The sequence below is a fragment of the Staurois parvus genome, unplaced genomic scaffold (genome assembly GCF_062004578.1).
Source record: "Staurois parvus isolate SC_StPar_1 unplaced genomic scaffold, SC_StPar_1.0 ptg000748l, whole genome shotgun sequence".
NCBI lineage: Eukaryota > Metazoa > Chordata > Amphibia > Anura > Ranidae > Staurois > Staurois parvus.
In genome coordinates, this window is record NW_028318544.1 from 1,124,790 (window position 1) to 1,147,633 (window position 22,844).

Consider the following 22,844-nt stretch of genomic DNA (forward strand, 5'->3'; position numbering starts at 1 on the left):
TGTGTGGATGGAATAATTTGTTGGAGTAATTTTATTCCACCCACTGGCTGAATGAGAAAGAAAATGACTAACCGTGTTAGACAGTAATCATGGAACAAGTGTTTCCATTGGAAGGCTACCTGTTTTCATCATACAGCTCAAAATGCATCTTTCTCCCTTTCAGTCTCAGTGACAATGATCACCAGGAAAAATCAATTGAATCTCCCTAGTGGGGACACAATACTAAAAACTGTGCATGCAGTAATCTGATTCCGTAAAGCAGAGTTCCAGCTGAAAAAAATAAAATAAAAGTCAGCAGCTACAAAAACTGTAGCTGCTGACTCTTAAAATACAGACACTTACCTATCCCTTGGTCCAGCGGTGTCCTCACTACCGCTGATTTCACCAGCCGTCTTCTCTCCCTGGTGCCAGCATCTTTAGTGTGAGCACCCTGTTGTGACAGCTTGTGGCTTCACAGCTGGGTGCCCACTGCGCATGCGCGAGAAGCACTGTGCTTTGTGAATGGCCCTGTAGTCTTCTGGGACCTGTCAAGTGTCCCAGAAGACTACGGGGACAGAAGGGGGGAGGACAACATCCACTTCCGAATGCCTAGGCAATCCCCCCGCTCCCCAAAGGTGCCAATCCTTAATGGGGAGCGGGGGACGAAGCATCATTAAAGCGAAACTTCCCCTTTTGGGTGGAGCTCCGCTTTAAGTTCACCAGACACACAGAACTACCAGCTACAGTATGCAATAATATACATAGTCAGCTCACAAACTGAAAGAAAAACAGGGTGCAACAAATCTTTTGCTAAAACAATGCCGGTCTTCTAGGAGACTGCTCATACCAACAAAGTCAAATATTGCCAATTGATTTGTGCTGTGCTGTGATCTATGACTAAACTTACACTCAAGTGTATTTAAAGTTATTACAGGAAGAATTTCGTCCCAATGTACATTTTATTGCTGCATAAAAAAACAATAAAATGCTTAAGTACAGTCGTTAAACTATGTAGCACAATCAATCACAGAAACTCCTATTTATTGTTTCTCTTTCACGCTTTCCAGATGATATAAATATTTGCAGGACGGATGTAAATGAGCAATAAGACATTATTCTTACATGAAAAAATGTGTTTGCATTCACTGCAGAGTGCTCATAACGGGAACTGTCTGCAGTCTACATTCAGTTACATCTGTACCCAGCAATACATGGGTTGATATGAAAGTTCAATGACAAAATTATTTCCGATAATAATAGACAAAGTATTTTCACTGATTGTTCATACAAAAGCAGAGCTATCTAATAGAGAGGTCTACCCTGTTAACAAATGCAGCATAGTAAATATATAAAGGACCAGGGCTTTTTTCAGCAGGAACACTGGGGAACACAGTTCCAGAACCTCCAACACTGAATGTATATAATTACAAGGTGCTGGGGTGTGCTGGAGGGTCCACTCATGATGGGTGTTGGGGGTCTATTGTTGAGGGAGGGTTCTATTGTTGATGGAAGGGAGTCTTATGTTGCTCGGGGGGGGCAGTTGTTGCTGGGAGGGATCTACTGTTGAGGAAGGGGTCTATTGTTGCTGGTAGCTGGGGGATCTATTGTTGTTGACTGCTGGGAGATCTATTGTTGCTGGTGGATGTCTATTGTCCCTGGGTATATCTATTGTTGCTGGAGGTGATCTAATATTGCTGGGGTATCTATTGTTGCTGAGGGGATCTATTGTTGCTGGGAGGATCTATTGTAGCTGGGGGAATAAATTTTGGCTGTGGAGGGCTATCATTGCTGGCAGTAGGGGATCTATTTTTCTGTTTTTCTCGTTATCATTAACAAATTCCATACAAATTACTTTGCAGCACAAAATGATACTTGGTTCTGTATTCTCTAAAATGGGTCGTACTAGGAGATGAGTAGGGGGGGAACCAAGGAATGGTGCTTGTATGTGGATAGAGGGCGGAGACAAGGGGTCACTCAGAAGGGGGGAGTACCTGCACATATCTTCTAAGAAAAAAAGCCCTGCGAAGAACAATTCACTTGCTGGACAGTATGGACATTTCATTATTAGGATAAAGGAAATCATTTAAATAAACATTCAGTGTACTGCAACAAAACTGAACTAAAAAGACTTTTGAATACACATGATCATTTATTTATTTATTTTTTTGTATTGTAAATTTTAATTAAGGGCCAAAGCCCATTTTTTTTTAAAACAGTACAAATATTCAACAGGAATACAATGTGTATATAAGACAGGGAAAAAATAAAACAGTGCAATGGTCGAAGGCTATCATTAATACAAAAGAAAAGAGAAAACAACAAAGAAAAAGCAGCATACAGAAAGACACAATCATGTATGAACAGCATGGGATTCAAGGAATATAAAGACATAAGTTGTTAGAAGCCTGCATATCATCAAATGAGAAACAGAAACAATAATCAACGGCAGATCAGATGCAACATGAGATGCGGGTCATGTAGGAGAGGACGTGGAGGGCGTGGGGGGACAGAGAGAACCTACCAAAGGGGGAATGGTCCCACGCCCCCCAGATAGAATGGAAGTTACCAGATTGGTCTCCCACCAGAGCCGTAAGGTATTCCATATCCAGAATTTCAGAAATTGCTCCGATAAGATGGTTCTGGAAAGGTGTGTCAGTCGATTTCCAAAAACGCAGTATTACCCTTTAGCATCCGTCAAAATATGAAGCCTGAGAGGTAGTGTAGTGGATCTAGGGAAAGGGCAACATTGAGTACCTGCTCCAAAACGTTTTGAACCATGTTTCAGTATCCTACAATCCGTGGGCAAAACCAGTAGATATGAGACAATGCACCCATGCCCTCCACACATCTCCAGCATGTAGCAGATAAGTTAAATGTTTTCTTTTTAAACAACACAGTGAGAGGATTTAGCAGTGGATTCCCATATCGCCTGCCAACATTTAAAGGGATGGAACAGCTAAGTTCCTTTTTCCACCTTTTCATGGAGCAGTGTGGGGTTTCAATCACAGAGGTCTTATCAAAAATCAATTTATACAGAGAAGTGATTAAATGTTGCTGGTTAGGACCTTTAATAACTATCCTCTCGAAAGCGTTAGGACATTCTAAGCTCAAATGAGAGCTAAGTGAGCTGAAAAAATTACAGAATTGCAAATAGGTGTATCTGTCTATTATGGGTATTGCGGGTTTCCAGGTTCTAAGCTCTTCAAATGATCGAATCCTGCGTGAAACAGGGTTGATCAGATGGCGTATTTGAAATATACCACAAACTGCCCAGGGGTATATGCACGGGAGAGGCAAACTATCTGGAATCTCCGGGTTATATAATATATTCAACAATGGGGAGCATACAGATAGCAATTGGTGTGTCTTCACACAAGTTGACCAAATCTTGAGAGTGAATTTCATGGATTCCAGCAATTGAAAAACCGGGTGGGGAGACGTTTTGTATTGATAGGGATGTAACAGCGAGCAAGGGTGTATCGGGAGAATGTAATTTAGTTCAATCTCCGCCCACCTAGTATGGGGTTTCTGGGAAAACCATGACAGTGTGTGTCTTAAATGGGTAGCTAAATAATAATTGTTATTGTCTGGAGCACCCAAACCCCCAGAGGGTCGAGGGGATAAAAGTACTGGCCGAGCTATCCTAGCTTTTTTACCGTGCCAAATGAACTAAAAAAACACTCGTTGTAAGGCCTGCAAATGGGTACGGGGACCACAACTGGTAAAGTTTCAAAGAAGTAAAGTAGCTTCAGGAGAACAGTCAATTTTAAAACATTAATTCTGCCTAGGAAAGATATCTTATGCAAATCCCATTGGTGTAGATGGGTATAGATATCCCGGAACAGTGGGAGATAGTTAGCTGCAAATAATTGGGCATAAGTTGGGGTAATAGGGATACCTAAATACTTAGTAGCGGAATTACACCAATGAAACGGGTAATTGTGTTGTAGTACATCTAAACCACAAGGTAATACATTTATGGGCAGGGCTTCAGTCTTTAAGGTATTAATCTTATAACCTGAGAGGTCACTGAAAGAATGCAGCAATTGATATAGAGGGGGTAAAGACAGATGGGGTCTGGTTATGGTCAGGAGAACATCATCCACGAAAAGGGAGCGTTTATATTCCCTTCCCTTCACATCTACCCCTGTTATGTCAGGGTGTGCCCTGATTGCCACCGCCAATGGCTCAAGACATAGGACAAATAGCAGTGGGGACAGGGGACACCCCTGCTTTGTACCATTGAACATACGGAAAGTAGCGGAAATGGTGTATGGGAATTTAACTTGAGCCGTTGGATTTGAATATAGTACTTTGATAACATTAAAAAAGGCCCCTGAATTCCAACATATCCTAATAACTCAAACATATAAGGCCATCCCAAGCGGTCAAATGCCCTTTGGGCATCTAAACTCAAGAGTAGTGCCGGCGTCTGTGTACTTTGGAGAACATCTATCAGGTCAATTGTGCGCCGTGTATTGTCACCCGCCTATCTTGACAAAATAAAACTCAGCTGATCACTATGAATAAGTTTAGGCAGCAGGGAGGCTAAACAAATTGCTAAAATGTTAGTAAAAATTTTGCAATCCGTGTTTAAGAGAGCAATGGGTCTATAGTTGGCAGGGGATGATCATTTATTTAAAAGATAATTAGAAGCATTTGCAACTAATACTGTTTGCCTGGATATCAGCATCTTACATAACACTATGCCATTGAATTCAGACTGTGAGAAGAAGGGGCAGCAATAGGAGCCAAGCTTTAGGGGACATGCATGCACATGTACGGAAATGAGATAAAGAGACAGGAGAATGAAGCAGACGGTTAAGCTTATCAGTCTTTTGTTGCTCCATCACTGTCCAATCACAGACCAAGGGGTGGCCAAGCTGAATTAGAGTGGAGAAAAATCAGGTCACCAACAAAGCTGTGCTGTAGGGCAAGGCTGTATAAATCTCAGGACTGGATGGAGATACAAAACCTTTTGTGAGTAAAACCAGTCACATAGTCATATTAAAACTGCAAAGTAATTGTTTGCCTGGTATTCAGTATATATGCTCTTACAGATATAAGCTGCTAAGGAACCTACATACACTATATTGCCAAAAGTATTGGGACGCCTGCCTTTACACGCACATGAACTTTAATGGCATCCAAGTCTTAGTCTGTAGGGTTCAATATTGAGTTGGCCCTCCCTTTGCAGCTATAACAGCTTCAACTCTTCTGAGAAGACTGTCCACAAGGTTTAGGAGTGTGTCTATGGGAATGTTGGACCATTCTTCCAGAAGTTCCACTTGTGAGGTCAGGCACCAATATTGGGACGGAAGGCCTGGCTCGCAGTCTTGGCTCTAATTCATCACAAAGGTGTTCTATTGGGTTGAGGTCAGGACTCTGTGCAGGCCAGTCAAGTTCCTTCACTCCAAACTCGCTCATCCATGTCTTTATGGGCCTTTCTTTGTGCACTGGTGCACAGTCATGTTGGAACAGGAAAGGGCCATCCCCAAACTGTTCCCACAAAGTTGGGAGCATGAGATTATCCAAAATGTATTGGCATGGTGGTGCCTTAAGAGTTCCCTTCACTGGAACTAAGGGGCCAAGCCCAACCTCTGAAAAACAACCCCACAACATAATCCCCCCTCCACCAAACTTTACACTTGGCGCAATGCAGTTAGGCAAGTACCGTTCTCCTGGCAACTGCCAAACCCAGACACATCCATCAGATTTCCATAAGAGAAGTGTGATTCGTCGCTCCAGAGAACACATCTCCACTGCTCTAGAGTCCAGTGCTTTACTCCATTGCATCCGATGCTTTGTATTGCACTTGGTGATGCAAGGCTTGGATGCAGCTGCTCGGCCATGGAAAGCCCATTCCATGAAGCTCTCTATGCACTGTTGTTGTGCTAATCTGAAGGCCACATGAAGTTTGGAGATCTTTAGCTATTAACTCTGCAGACAGTTGGCGCACTGTGCGCTTCAGCATGTGTTGACTCCGTTCTGTAATTTTATGTGGCCTACCACTTCGTGGCTGAGTTGCTGTTGTTTCCAGTTGCTTCCACTTTATTATAATACCACTAACAGTTGACCGTGGAATATTTATTAGCAAGGAAATTTCATGGATGGACTTATTGCACAGGTGACAGCCTATCACGGTACCACTGAGCTTCTTTCACAAATGTTTGTAGAAGCAGCCTGTATGCCTACGTACTTGATTTTATGCACCTGTGGCCATGGAGGTGATTGGAACACCTGAATCTAATGATTTGGAGGGGTGTCCCAATACTTTTGGCAATATAGTGTATATTGGGGGATCTGGTTGTTAAGGGTCAGACTTGGGAAAGTCCTTATATCTGTAGGATATATCTGTAGACTGTACAAGTCTTTTTCATGGGTGAAGAAGCGATTGGCTGAGATAGCTTTTCCTGGCTAAACCCTATTCAGTCATCCCTGTAGAAGGCTGACTTCTGGAGGGATCTCTTTGCTTTCTCCATAGGCACAAACATGTCCAGTGGCAGCTGGAACATGCACGTCGTCATCATCTAGTGTCAGTAGGCACCTTTAGGATAACTAGGTGATTACTTTTGATCACGTACTCTAGAGCCCCTATGCCTTTTTTACATGTCTTCCCTTTGTTATCATTCTTCTTTCTTTTCATTTTGGTATCAATTTACTTTTTTATTACTTCACCTAATTTACATTGTTTTTTGTACATTGGCATTTTCTTTGTTGCGGTGGCATGAAAAATAAAAGGTTTAAACATATAACTTGCCATAAGGATAGAGAATTAGAAATAATTTCTTGGTATGAAGTGTTATCAGCGTTTGTTAGAGATCCAAATTGGCAAGATAAGATTTTCCACAGAGTCTCAACATTAAGAGATATTGTGCTGATGTATTGAGAGCTGGGAATTAAACAACTTGCTGGATTACAGCCTGTGTCAATAAACTGGTCAACTTCATCAACATTATTACTTCTTTCCACTTGTCACGTTACATATAAGACAAAGATTGAGGTGCATTCTTTGGAGAAGCAATCTGGTCTAAACATAAACTCTTCATACTTGGAATGACATAGCTGTTTAGGTTTCTAAATACAACCTATTAAGAGATGTGTCTCCATTTCTGAAATTGGGCTGGCTGCTATTTTTAAAATGTGATTTCCCAAACCAGGATCCCAGAATGTCTTGCAGTCCATGTTTTTCCTTCTTTAAAGGCCAACTCCAGGATATTTGCACTCCCACACTCATCAACACCCTCCTATAATACCTACCCAAATTCCCATTTTACTTACCTGAGACCACAGCTATGTGACAAGCCTTCTCTCTTCTTCTGTTTAGTTCCTGGGGCTTCCTCTTTGGGTGTCCACATCACTGCAGCATAATGTGTACACCTACTATTGGTGGAGGCGTAACTCCAAGCGGCCTGAGTTCACTCTCATAGGCTCCAGAGGCAGGAGATCCCATGTGGATGGTGAGGAGACTAGTACCCAAGAAGATAACAAGAAAGATGTCTGGTCTCCAGGACAATTAGTTTGGGTCATAGAGTGAACTGTAACATTGATCCATTATACGGCAGGATGGCTTAGGGAGAGGTGTTTGGAATCAAGACTGAGGAGTAAGGTAACTGACAAACAAGTGCACAATTTAAATTTTATTTTTTACTGTAGTTGAGCTTTAGGATCACTGGGTGCCCATGGAAGGTTTACTGTGTATGTGAATACCTTCAATGCTTGACAGTCATGGCATGCTAAGCAAGAGAAGTGGTTACATATTTTCACTTTCTCCACATGGGTTATGACTGTTACAACTATGGTGATTCTATCAATACCAAGGATGCAGTTTAATAAGGCTGAGCTCATGCTTCAAGTAAGAGTGGGTAGGGTTCTCTCTTTAGCAAAACAATACTTCTTTGTACATCCCTATGCCAGAGCATAGGGATGGCCCCACAACCTTCCAATAAAGTCTATTGTGCCCATCCAACACTTCCAGCTACTGCATCCCTGCAAACTGGAAGTCAGCCACTACCCCTTCAATTCAACAATGGTTCCATCGAATTGAAGATATTTAATGTATTGTTGGAGCTGACAAGTACAGTACAAGGCAGGGAAGAACAATGCTGTAACATGGTTTTACTGGAATGAATACTCATTCTCTGAAGAGTTTAGGTGACTCCTCACAGGTTGATTTTGACTCCTCTGGCCTTTCTTTCCTTTACCTACTCTCCCCCACTCTGACTTGGTATGTTGTGCCGTCCTTTTATCTGGTGTTCTGTACTTCTTCCTTCTTTGTTTCTTTTTTCTCTATGTTTTCTATTTGTATCTAAGGCTCCGTGCACGCTAGAGTTTTTTTGAGCTTTATTATTTATTAGCATTTTTTTTCTGCTCCTTGAAGCTAGTGTTATCCTATGTGTCCATACACACTACTTTAGTCATCTAGGAGCAGAAAAAAATTGTTTTGTAGAGTTTTTTGGAGTGTTTTTCCAGCAGAAAAAAAGGCTAAATGCTCCTAAGCGCTACTAAAACGCTCCTAACAGCTTTTTTCTAGCTTTTTTTTCCCTCTACATGTACTGTAAAAACACTAATAAAATGCTGACGCTCCTAAACACTTCTGAATACTACTAAAAATACTATTACCAGCATTTTTTTAGTGTATAATGCTAAACACTAGTGTGCATGGAGTCTAAATCTTGAATATTGTTTTTGAAGAGAGGCTTTAAGGTGCTGGGGAGGCTACACTGCTATGATCGGGGGAGCTTTGTTTCATGTATAGATAATATATTACTAATAAAGTGCCTAATGCAAGAAAAAGTGCCGTAGTGTCCCATTTGCCTACCTACTCATAGGTAAGTTGAATCCCTATGACTACAAGCCATAGCTCGAAACGCGTCAGAGTATAGCTACAGCTGATTGACGCTACACCGCCGGCACCACGAGGAGTCCCGGCGGCCATCCTGATTTGGTCAGTATTACTCTTTTATACCCATCTGCCTGAACTTTGGAATAAATATCCTTGACATACTACACTATTGGCTTCCTCTGTTTTTTGAGCCCCTGTGGGAGCTCATCATGATTGCAGAGCGTATGCTATTGGAGTATGGATTATGAAGCAGTGGAGGCTACATGACCGGATCTGACCAGACCTATGTGAGGGCGTCCGATGCGTTTTTATGATATACAAATGCGCATAAAGATTGCGTATCTGGTGAGTGCGCAGTCTTTACCTTATTTTCTCACCTTTTTCACGTTTCCGGTTATTGGACGCCTGAGGATCATCAGCGATCTTGTTCACATTTTTTGGACTCATTTGGATTGGTTATAGATCTTTCACGATATTAGCCACATAATATAGTGGCATATATGCTTGCACAATGTCACCTTACTTATCTATTTATATACAAGGCTCATTAATTTGTGGACGTCTATGCGTCCGTCTGTGATTTCAACCACACTGTCACCTTTTGGTATGCTCAAAATTTTTTTTTTGTTTTGCAATATTAGTCACAGATTCTAGTTGCATATGAATTTGCACAATGTCACCTTATTGATGATTAATTATCTATATATGAATTTAGCATATCTACATTATATTTGTGATTTTTACCAGCGCTGCACCCTTTTAGTATATTACTGTTTACCTGAAGGTCTTATATGGTGCCTTTGGTGTATGGTCGCTATTCCCTGTGTTGATTGAGCGCTCACTTATTTTCAACTTCCTGCTTGAACCTTCACAAACTACTCACTAGATATATAGACCCACTGCCTGTTAGGATCAAAACACACTTAAGATCACAGGAGGGTTCCTCCACCTTGCTTATTCAACAGCATTGCTTCAATCTTCTTACTCTACAGGGTTTGCACCGCTTCTCTCCCCTTAGGGGTTTGCATCCTGATGAGGCCGTTACGGTGAAAAGTGTGTTGGAGCGGAGCTATACATGGCATCATCCTGCAGGCAGTGTTGGGCTTGCACCAGGCTGAGTGGTGGAGACAAACTTTGAGTGATTGATCTTAGTGCTGGGAGACAGCATGAGGCATTGTGAGTTTTATTGCCTTTATATATGCTTTTAATTAATAAACAGTGTTACACTATGAAAGTTTTACTGGATTTTATCCCTATGCCAGCATCTATGTGAGAATAAAAGGAGAGTTATGTGATTAGCGGACTGGTCTGGATGATGAGTAAAGAACTATATTGGAACCCCTTAGATGAGATATGTGGTGCAGACCTGGAGAGGAAGACGACTGACACGAGGCTGTTCAATATGAGAGGTGGAGGGGTGGTGGAACCTTCCCGTGATCCTAAGTGTGTTTTGACCCTAAACAGCAGTGGGTCTATATATCTGGTGAGTGGTTTGTGAAGGTGGAGGTTGCACATGGTGATTGAAGGCTTAGGCTCCATGCAAAAAATGCTGGGAAAAATGATGGATGAAAAAACGCTGGTAATAGCGGTTTTTAGTAGCATTTTAGTAGTGTTCAGGAGCGTTAGTGGTTTATTAGCATTTTTACAGTACATGTACAGGAAAAAAAACAAAAGTTAGAAGAGCTGTTAGGAGTTTTTTAGGAGCGTTTAGGAGCATTTAGCATTTTTTTCTGCTGGAAAAACTCTCCAAAAACAATTTTTTTCTACTCCTAGATGACGAAGCTCAAAAAATACTAATAACCTAAAGCAGTGTGCATGGACACATAGGAGAACACTATTTAGCTTCTAGGAGCAGAAAAAAAATTGCTGATAATAGCTTCTGGAGCTTAAAAAAACGCTAATGTGCATGAAGCCTTAAAGTGGAAAGTGCAACAGTGGTTGTAAAGCACATGGGACATTAACCTCCCTAGCGGTCTGATTACGTCCATATTTCTGTGCTCAAAGCGGTACATTTTTTTGCATGGAAATATGTATTTTTTTTATTGTGGCCTGTAATTTTTAGGAATAACTCACTGAAATCTGTCCGAACAAGAGTCTAGTAAACATCCCGAGTATGATAAATTTGAAACACGAAATCATAAATTATAATTTAATAAATAATCATAAAAAATAATATAATAATAATAAATTGAATTCAATAATATAATCAAACCAAAAACACTGAAATTTGAAATAGAGCTCCAAGTTCGCACATCACTGAGCAAAGTCGCAAAATCGTTTTCAGTGTCTGATGATGAATTTCTCCACGAATCATTATCACTCAATTCTGCAAGTGGTTCTGATTTACTATCGCTGATCTCTAGCTGGTCTAAAACCGCTTTTGACCTAAAGGGACACTTTTTGGACACCATGGACATTTCTCAGTTTCCAGGCAGAAAGAACAGTAAACATGCAGGTAGGGCACAGGACAAAGCACTAGGGACAAAATGTATGTGAAATGGTTTGATACAGTAATGTTTTACTATGTGATTTTAGTGTATTGAGTGAATGTCACTTTTTGTCATTTTCAAATTTCCCGCCGTTCCGTCCCCTGTACGTCCCGACGCTTGGAACCCAGCAGACAGATGCCGGCATCCGCCGGATTACATTGCCGGGGACACTGCAGGAGGGACATCGCGGGAGCGCAGGACAAGGTAAGTGAAGAACAGATGCTGGAGCAGCGCCGCATGGTAAGCCCGAGTGTAGCTCGGGGTTACCATTTTTGGTACTGAAACTTTACCCCGAGCTACACTCGGAAATACCGCCAGGGAGGCTACGGCACTTTTTCTTGCATACGGCACATTATTTGGGACTTTTACACATTTTTTGGACTTTTTATACTAGTTTGTTTTATATATAATAATGTGGTTTTATGTATAAACTATGGGTATTTTTGTATATAGCGTTGAGCACATAATTAGTATATATAATGGTTTCTTTATATATTTTTTTTTTCTTACTTTGCAGGGACTTTTTGTAGCTTGGCTGAACGCTGTATTTATATAAGTTATATCTTAGATCACATTTTGATCTAGTACAGCAGCTGTATAAAACGTAAGGACAAAGCACAGGTTTATGAGAGTCTACTAACATTACAAAGTTCCTTGGAAAAGGGATAGAAGCCAAGGATATTCCATTAAAATGTACAGTGCATGTGCCATGCTTGATCCATTGATTTAAAGCATACCTGGGCAGCACAGTGCCCAAATGGTTAGCACTTTCGCCTAGCAGTACTAAGGTCATTGGTTCGAATCCCAGCCACGGCACCTCCTGCTTGGAGTTTGCATGTTCTCCCTGTGCCTGTGTGGGTTTCCTCCAGGTACCCCGGTTTCCTCCCACACTCCAAAGACATGCTGGTAGGTCAATTGGATCCTGTCTAAATTGGCCCTAGTATATGAATGTGAGTTAGCGACCTTAGATTGTACGCCCCTTGAGGGTTAGGGACCGATGTGAATGTACAATATATATGTAAAAGCGCTGCGTAAATTGATGGCGCTATACAAGTACCTGAAATAAATAAAATAAAAAATACCTAAAGACAAAGCAATATACTATAGCTTACAAGTCCTTAGATGGGCTCTGCTATCAGGAAGTGACAAGGACACTGCATTTCTAGCAAGATCAGGTATTTTCTGTGCTTGCCGAAAATGTTCTTAGCATGAAAACTAATGTAGCTACCGCATCTGAGGACTGGTAAGTTACACTTATATAACATTTTTGTTCTTGGGTTTAGCTTTCCTTTAATTGGCACAAAAAAATGTCACTGTCAATAAATGTATGCACATCTGCACATACTGTATATGGTACTGTTCTCACGTGATTACAGATCCCACAGATTTATCAAAGCAATCACTACATCACACAACACCTTTTCCTGCAGACACCTGTAGAAACTCACAGTTATCACCAGCCTGTGTTATTTTAGTGAGCGATAACCTGCCTGGTAATCTTTGTGAATTGACATTTACATTGATTTTATCAAAACAGCTGCTAAAATAACTAGAGGATTGTAGTAGCAAAAGCAATGGTAAAAGTCCACTACCTACAGAGCAGGATATTAAAGGATGTTATGCAACTGTGGATTGAGCCTTTACACATGGTAACAAGAAAATAACAGGAGAAAAACAGCTTAGTCAATTAAAGCAGAACATTAGCAAAAAAAATTGTAATTTGGAAAGGTTTTTTATTAATATAGCAGATAAGGGCTTCCTACGTTTCTCCTCAAAAGTTCTTTTGTGTACTATCCTGGCATCTGCTGGGTGCCAGGATGAATTAAGTCCAGTGGGCATGCATGAAAGTTACAACATTCTGGCCCAGCCAATACTGATTCACACAGGAATTGCACAGGAACGCATTCCTATACGATTCCGGAGTGAACCGACACTAAGCCTAGAAAACTGAAATGGCATACCATATTTCCCTACAGCGGTAGTAAAATCTTTTTTTATACTTTTATAAATCTTACCTATAGTTAAAATGAATATCTCCTAAACATGCACCATTCAGGAGATATTCGCTCTTTTTGAGAGCCAGCGCATGCACTCTGTGAAGAAACAGCATGCCCATGCTGTTCCTTCAGAGTACTGTGTCATGGTCCGGGACTCCCGCACACATGCGCGGGAGTGACGTCATCGCGGCTCGGCCAGTCAGATGGCCAGAGCTCATGAACCCGGAAGGAAGACTGGGTGAAGATGGAAGCTTCTGCAGAAGTGACAGCATGCCGATGGAGGGCTTCTTTCTAAGCCAAGTCTTTCATAATGTGCTAGTATGTGATGCATACTAGCACATTATGTCATTACCTTGTGCAAGATTTTTTTTTAGTTGTGGTTTACTACTACTTTAAAGTGGCTCTAAAGGAAGAAGATTTTTTGTAAAAAACCTTCTGCATGCAGGTCCCCCGCCCCCTTATACTTACCTGAGCCTGATCCAGCGATGTGCATGAGAGCAGAGGCTTTCTCCACTCTCTCCCTCCTCATTCAATCACAGTCAGTGGGGGGGTGGGGCTGAGCTTCTCAGCAAGCATGCATGGCTTGCTATGGGGGCACTCAGCAGAGAGGAGGAGCCAGGGTCACCAGCGGGGGACCTGAGAAGAGGAGAATGGGGCTGCTTTGTGCAAAACCATTGCACAGAACCGGTAAGTATGCTAAATAACATGTTTGTTATTTAAAAAAACAGTTATAGCCTATATTATTATTATAATGTAATACTAAACTCTGGGCACATCAATGCAATGTGCATTGGCATCCTTCCCACAGCTCTGCTCTTTGCATAGGCTATGTGCATGATATCGTCACTTCTATGACAACATAAAAACTGGGTTTGTTAACATGTTTGTATGCAAAAAGTGAATTTATATCCTTTGTTAATATTGATAAATATTTTTAACGAAAAGTTTTTGTCCTTGGATTTCAGCTTTAATGGTAGAGGGGCTTTTAAATATGTCTTTGGATGTGGGAATGTACAGTTGTGTTCAAAATAATAGCAATGTGTTGAAAAAAGTGAATAAAGCTCAAAATCCTTCTAATAGCTTTTATTTCCATACACACAAATGCATTGGGAACACTACACATTCTATTCCAAATCAAAACATGAAGAAAAATATATCAAATTTGTGTTATTTCTCTAAAAAAATTGAAGAAAAGTGAATATTAGACTGTTCAAAAAAATAACAGTGTTTGTATTCCTCTTTACAAACTCAAACGTTCACTATATAAACTGAAAAATGTTTGAAGATTTTGCTTTCCTTTGAATCACTTAATTAACCTCCCCAACGGTATTCCCGAGTGTAGCTCGGGGTAAAATGTCTGTACCAAAAGCGGTAACCCCGAGCTACACTCAGGCTTACCATGCGGCGCTGCATAGGGAGTCCCTGCAGCACTTACCTTGTCCTGCGCTCCCATGATGTGTCCCCTGCAGCATCCCCGGCCATCTCCTCCGGCTGATGCCGGCATCCGACTCCTGTGTTCCGGTCCCTGTGACGTCGGCGGGAAATTTGAAAATTTAAAAAAAATGTCATTTTTTTCAAAACGATTTTACATAGTAAAACATTGCTGTTTCAACCCATTTCACATACATTTTGTCCCTAGTGCTTTGTCCTGTCCCCTGTCTGCATTTTGAATGTTCTTTCTGCCTGGAAACTTAGAAAAGTCCATGGCGTCAAAAAAAGTGTCAAAATCGGTTTTAGACCAGCTAGAGAACAGCGATAGTAAATCAGAACCACTTGCAGAATTGAGTGATAATGATTCGTGGAGAAATTCGTCATCAGACACTGAAAACAATTTTGCGACTTTGCTCAGCGATGTGCGAACTTGGCGCTATATTTCAAATTTCAGTGTTTTTGGTTTGATTATATTATTGAATTAAATGTAATATTATTATATTATTATTTTTTATGATTATTTATTAAATTATAATTTATGATTTTGTGTTTCAAATTTTATCCTACCCGGGATGTTTAATAGACCCTTTTTTGGACAGATGTCAGTGAGTTATTCCTAAATATTACAGCCTACAATAAAAAAATACATATTTCCATGCAAAATAATGGTACCGCTTTCAGCACCAAAAATCTGAAATAATCATACCGCCAGGGAGGTTAATATTTAGTTGTATAAGCACTGTTTCTGAGAACTGCTGTACATCTGTGTTGCATGGAGTCAACCAACGTCTGGCACCTGTGAACAGGTATTCCAGCCCAGGATGATTGGACTACATTCCACAGTTCTTCTTTATTTCTTGGTTTTGCCTCAGAAACTGCATTTTTGATGTCACCCCACAAGTTTTCTATTGGATTGAGATCCGGGGATTGGGCTGGCCACTCCATAACGTCAATCTTGTTGGTCTGGAACCAAGATGTTGCACGTTTACTGGTGTGTTTGGGGTCGTTGTCTTGTTGGAACACTCATTTCAAGGGCATTTCCTCTTCAGCATAAGGCAGCATGACCTCTTCAAGTATTCTGATGTATTCAAACTGATCCATGATCCCTGGTATGCGATAAATAGGCCCAACACCGTAGTATGAGAAACATCCCCATATCATGATGCTTGCGCAACCATGCTTCACTGTCTTCACAGTGTACTGTGGCTTGAATTCAGTGTTTGGGGGTCGTCTGACAAACTGTCTCCGGCCACTAGACCCAAAAAGAACAATCTTACTTTAATCAGTCCACAAAATGTTGCGCCATTTCTCTTTAGGCCAGTCAATGTGCTCTTTGGCAAATTGTAACCTCTTCAGCACGTCTTTTTTTCAACAGTGGGACTTTGTGGGGGCTTCTTGCAGATAGCTTGGCTTCACATAGGCGTCTTCTAATTGTAACAGTACTCACAGGTAACTTTGGACCTTCTTTGATCTTCCTGGAGCTGATTGTTGGCTGAGTCCTTGCCATTTTGGCTATTCTATCCATTTGAATGGTAGTTTTTCGCCGTCTTCCACGTTTTTCAGGTTTTGGTTGCCATTTTAAAGCATTTGCGATCATTTTAGCTGAGCAGCCTATCATTTTCTGCACTTCTTTATATGTTTTCCCCTCTCCAATCAACTTTATAATCAAGGTACGCTGTTCTTCTGAACAATGTCTGGGACGACCCATTTTCCTCAGAATTTCAGAGAGAAATGCACTGTAACCAGCAAGTACAACATTTGCTGCCTTCCTTCCTTAAATAAGGGCAATAATTGCCACCTGTTTTTCAAAGAATGAATGACCTCACTAATAAAACTCCACACTGCTATTATTTTGAACATGCCCCTTTCAATTAGTGATTCAATTACACAGAATCAGCAGCATGCATGTCATGACTGTTGTGTCTGTTGGATTTCTATTACTCTACTACACCTGCTAGTAAATTATTTGCCATGTAGAAATATCATTTCTACCAAAAACAGTGATTGATCAGGTTAGTGATGTCTGACTGCTATTATTTTGAACACAACTGTATATATTTTGCGTATAATAGTATAGTAAATAGTATAATAAATTGGATTTTTGTACTCACTGTAAAATCCTTTTCTTGGAGTTCATTGAGGGACACAAGATTCAGAGATTGTTGTTTTATATTGCCACCTACAAAAAGATTTGGGCATTGGCAATGAAAAAACAATGACCAGCCCGGTATAACCCCTCTTACTCCCTGCATACCTTTTCTTTTGTAACAAAGTAGTACAGAGAAAAAAAGACCATAATTCTCTCACACTCTAAAGAAGACAATGCCACACAAAGGAAGTGCACAAAGTTAAGGAATAACTGTTGTACTGATAATATAGGAACATGGTAGTACATGTCCTGAGGGAGGCTATAGTAGACCTTTAGGATTTTTTAGGACCAAATGAAGACATTCAGGGGTTTATTTACTAAAACAGGAGAGTGCAAACTTTTCTGTAGCTATGAATGCTAGCCAATCAGCTTCTAACTTCAGCTTGTTCAATTAGGCTTCGCAAAAAAAAAAACCCGGAAGCTGATTGGTTTCTATGCAGAACTGTACCAGATTTTGTACTTTCCAGTTTTAGTAAATCAACCCCCCAGTGCCTTGACATCCAAGATAGGAATGGATGCCCCCCTTTAGTTTGGGAATTGTGAAAAGGTTGGAAATAAAATTGTTGAAACCTTTCTGCCGTAGAAACCGGGACAGTAATCCCCTGATCGAAAAAGATCTGCAAGGACTGCATGGAGGTCTGCTAATCTGTGTAGTGACACAGGAGGATTGGAAGACATGACACGTGAAAGCACAACTCTAGTTTGTAGACTATGGAAACTGCCTCCTGCACCCAGGCATCTGCAATCAGTACTGGTGTTGGCAAAGACTAACTGTACTCCCTTCACTATAGAAAGTGGGGTGTCCCTTCATGCTGAAGAAGACTTATCTGCAGGTTTGAGGGATCTTCTTATATGATAACAAGATGGAAGATATCCACCAACTCATGTATGCTGTAGTTCAGGGCTGCTGACATGAGCTTTATGCGCTTTACAAACAGGGGAATATTACAATGGGAAGCTGGAATACTTTCTCTTGAGTCTGGTCCATTACGCTAATGTTTGACAAACTAGCAACACAGTCATGGCAGGTTTCAATGCTGGGCCTGCCAGAGAAAACAAGATTATGGAAATATTCTCCATGTGCTAATCTATAGGATCCTTAAACACATGGTCCCACACAGTCCCTCCTAGCCTGGAAGATACAGCAGCTGTTTGCGGCTCCTTAGAGTCATCATCTGACAAGGGTTTTTGGGACTGTTCATCAGATACAGCTTCCGCATTAGAAGGCTCCAAGGCTGCAGACAGTTCACACTCCGAAGGAATGTAGGAACTCAAGCAGGGGACGGCATTCTAGGTTGCTGGAGTCAGGCTCTTGAGAGGGCATACTGCAGGCCACTCCAGAACTATTAGTGGATCATGACCTGGAGGGACCCGGTACACCTGGACTGCTTCTTGTGTGCTTAGGATCAGACATGTGGCACTGCAAGCAGGAACAACTTTGCTCAAAATAAAAAGTAAAACCTAGGGTATTCAAAAACTGTCAGCAAGAGCAGGAAAGATTCAAACGGCTGGCGGCGACCAGATCACTCTAGGTGGAACCGTTTGTCTCTTTGCAGCAGTGGCAGGAAGGTGCCAACTCACTTTGAATGGCAGACACAAGAGTGTGTGTGCACGGCACTCCATCTAATGGTTCAGCCTTCAGTCCCTCAGTGCTTTAAAATTTCAGTAGAAAACAAAATGTAGGGATAATAGCACCAAATGATTCTAATAGACCCAGTTGCAGATTAAATTGGATGGACTGGTGTCTCTATTTAACCTTACCAACTATGTAACACTTGTTGCTCACAAAGTGCATATTTGGTGAAAAGGTCACACCAGAGGCTGTGCCACAGTTCTAGACCTGGAAATCCCTCCATGGTTTACTAACACAACACACAAAGCCTGAACTTAACAGTCCAAGCAGACCCCTCAATCACACAGTCCACGAGGTCTGGGTAGGGCCTCCAAAGCTATTGCTGAAGATACACTAATCCAGAAAGCTGCAGAAAGAGACCAACTCAAGCAGCATGTAGAAAAGACATGATTGAACAAAAAAATTATCTTGAAAAAAGAAAAAATGGCTAGAAAAAAATAGTAAAAATTTTCTCAACAGAGAAAAGCAGTCCATCCACCTAGAACAGTAGCAAACAAATGAGGCCTACTGTGGGTGGGAAGCATTCTATCAAAATGTTTTTTAATTTGCCCACAGTATAATGTAATTGTCTCTGAATCCTGTATCCTCAATGAACAACAAAATCTGTTTACTACTGCTTAAATACCTATTTACTGAGTAAATAAGAACAACACCATAAAATATTAGCCAACACTGAAATAATGAAGAAAAGCAATAACAGATCATTGTAACACAAAGTATTTAATAAATACAATATTCATGTTGCTGTGCATTGCACTGCACAGCTTCATTCAGCAAACAGAAGTATTTAAGAATGTAACTTAACATGAAAATCCTGAAAGCAAAATAAACATGTTACAAGGTACTAAAACTAAGGAAAGTGTTTCTTTTTCCTTTTTTATACTCTATTATTTACAAAAAAGGTTTTCACATAAAGGTTCTCTTGACTCCTGGCACCTGTGCAATATGTCCAAGTGGTTGTATGGAGATACATTTCTTCCGCAGGGGGCACTGTAGATTACATCTGAAACCACAGCTACTCATTTAAAGCTGAACTTTGGTCAGAAGCAAAGACACAAATAATGCAGCTCTGTATCCTTTAACACACCATTAAAATTATATTTTTATGCAAGGAGTGTATGTATCTGAATTTAACCCGCCTCTTGCAGTCTACTGTAAAGCAAAGCTCAGACTGGGGGAGAAGCATCACAAAAAGGCAATCGGTTGTGCTATAGTACAAGTGGTATGAGGATAGAAGGAGTGAGCAGAGTGACAGAGAGAATATCTGTATGGGCTGCTGCTTTTACTATTCACTGGCAGCACGCACACGCAGCCTAGCAGTGTGATGGAGATCTGTAAGAGGAAAAATTCAGGCCACTTGCCCTGTTAGGCTATGCTGTCTAGCAGAGCTGTGCAAATATCACAGCCGTATGGACATAAATATTAATTCTTTGGTGGGCAAACCACCTCCCTTAAATGCATTTCATCTGTGTATTTAGCTGTTTGCCTGGAGTTCAGCTTTAAGTAGAAGAACATGTTTTGCAAATGATTGATTAAAGGTGTGATTATTAATTGTCAGGTTAAAAGCATTTTATTTTATAAATTTCCCCTAAAAGAAAACCTGTACTGAGAGAAATATAGGAAGCACCACTGCTGACCTTCTTCTGAGAATGCTGGTTGCCTGGCTGTTTATGGTGCTCACAGACCCAAGTATAAGAATAAAGCAATGGAGGTCTGCGCAAAGTAGTATTTTCAAACGAAGAGGTCAGCTAAGAAAGCTTACATATTGTTTTCACTATGTTTATTTTGGGTATTTTAAATACATACAAGTATGTCCAAAAAGATTTTTTATATGTTTTCACGGTGAAAATAAGTTACCTTCAATGAAAAGTGCCCTATCTCTAGCTGCTGCAGCATTTGTTAAAACATTTATTTTTACCCATTCTGCAGTCTCCCGTCTGCACCTAAAGAGCATCATGGAGCTTTGGAGTTCCGAATGCAATACAGATATCACAGGGGGTTGCTCGCTCATGACCTCCTCCATTCAGAAAAAAAAGCCATGCATTCTTTTCATTGAAAGCAAGGTGTGATGAATGGAGGAGGTGCGGGCCTCCTGTGATATCTGTACTACAGCTGGAACTACAAGTTTCAGTGCCAGATGTTACACACCAACAGGAGACTGAAGCTGAATAAAAGTATATTTAAATCTGAATTCCAGGTATGGCAAATTTTACATTGGAACAGTGTAAGTATGTATATGTCATATCTGTGGGATCCCTGAGGAAGCTGGAAATCACTGTACTAGACTCCACTACTACAATGATTGCCACTGGCTTCTGGGTCTTGTGTTGACAGGCTGCACTGCCACTTACTGAACAAAGGAGGTTTCCTGCTTGACACGGTTGCCATTCAGAGAACACTTTGCATTTTCTCAATAAATGCAAAGCGTTCTGTCATTGGACACATTGACATCGTGAAATCACCAACCTGCCTCTCCACCTCATCAAATTTCACTGAGATAATGCAAAGTTTTCCCTGACAAGCGCCCATGCTGAGTGAGCAACATCCTGTGTTCACAATACAGTAGGGCAGGCACTCAGCATGGGACCCAGAAACTAGTGATCACTATAGTAGCTGTGCCTAATACAGTCATTTCTAGCTTCCATGGGATTGCACCTGGCAGGGGCGGACTGACAACTTATGGGGCCCCCGGGCAATAGGGGATCTGGGGGCCCCTGTGTCCTTGCCCAAACTCAAAAAAGCCTATGAAAAGGGTACCAGGGGCATCTCATGGGGCCCCCTACTGACCCCGGGCCCTCAGGCAGTGCCCGAGTTTCCAAATGGTCAGTCCGCCCCTGGCATGACACATACATTACATTGATGCCAGCTGTACCAATATATAACTATGTGAAAATTGCCATATCTGGAATTCATCTTTAATAAATGCTGCAGCAGCCAGAGATGGGGCAAACATTATTGAAGGCAACCTAATTTTTACTGTGCAAATATATAAAAATCAGTTTGGCTATGCTTCAGTTTTAAAACATACTCCTTTAGTAACTCTGTTTGCTTGGAGCTGCAGTGGGTGAACTAGCTGGCTATGCTACTTTATGTAGTGGAGGTGGATGGTGCAGCGCACATTTCTTCATGTACTCAAAGCACTACTTGACTGTGTAGGTGTGGTTCAAGAACGTCTTGTCCAGGCAGTGAGCTTGCAGGATCCTTTACAGCTAATTGCCTGTAATGACAAAACAAACCACAACATTACAAACCTAATTACACAGCTCAGACTGAAACAATAAACAGACAAAACCCCAATGCTAATGACAAATTGGTATTACACAGATAGCCACAAATTAATCTTTCTCACAATACATGTCAAGATACTTGGGATTCTGGAAGGCACAGTTATTTATTGAATAGAAGTTTATAGACAGGTCTTGGCAAGCAATGACTTATACTTCTTATGTGTAACTAAAAGAATGAACAAATTGCTTCTACCAGGAATCATACGAATCTCTACTTTAATGCATTTCTTATAGTCGCACCTAGTATTGTAGACAGAATATCCCAGTTCACAGTTTATAGTCAAATATTATACAGGAACAGACGTCCCTTCAAAACTGGTCATTTTGACTTTTCAGGACTGGAGACTTTGTACTTTTTTTTTTTTTTGCATTCAAAATTAGGCCTGAAGATAATTATCTAAAAAAAATCTAAATCCCCAAACCATTATATATTTTCTGAAAGCAGAGACCTGTAGAATACAATGTTGGCAGTAGCAATTTCTTATGTCACACAGGGGTTATTTACTAAACCTGCATGGTGCAAATTCTGGTGAAACTGCATAGAAACCAATCAGCTTCCAGGTTTTATTGTGAAAGCTTAACCTCCCTAGCGGTCTGATTATGTCCATATTTCTGTGCTCAAAGCGGTACATTTTTTTGCATGGAAATATGTATTTTTTATTGTAGGCCTGTAATTTTTAGGAATAACTCACTGAAATCTGTCCGAACAAGAGTCTAGTAAACACCCCGGGTATGTTAAAATTTGAAACACAAAATTAACAAAAAAAAATAACAATATAATAATAATACATTTAATTAAATAATATAATCAAACCAAAAACACTGAAATTTGAAATATAGCGCCAAGTTCGCAAATCACCGGGGGCGGACTGACAACTCATGGGGCCTCCAGGCAATAGGGGATCATGGGGCCCCTGTGTCCTTGCCCAAACTCAAAAAAGCCTATGAAAAAGGTACCACGGGCCCCCTACTGACCCCGGGCCCTCGGGCAGTGCCCGAGTTTTAAAATGGTCAGTCCGCCCCTGCACATCACT

General features: G+C 40.9%; 1 protein-coding gene across 1 annotated transcript in view; it reads right to left on the bottom strand.

Annotated features, from left to right (window-relative positions):
• Nucleotides 1–19,224: 19,224 nt before the first annotated feature.
• Nucleotides 19,225–22,844, bottom strand: part of PPP1R42 (protein phosphatase 1 regulatory subunit 42) — a 52,718-nt gene continuing 49,098 nt past the window's right edge. The window contains exon 9 of the mRNA XM_089654270.1: nt 19,225–21,740. Within this exon, the coding sequence (XP_089510396.1) occupies nt 21,656–21,740 (85 nt within the window). The 3' untranslated portion in view covers nt 19,225–21,655. The remainder of the gene's footprint in view (nt 21,741–22,844) is intronic.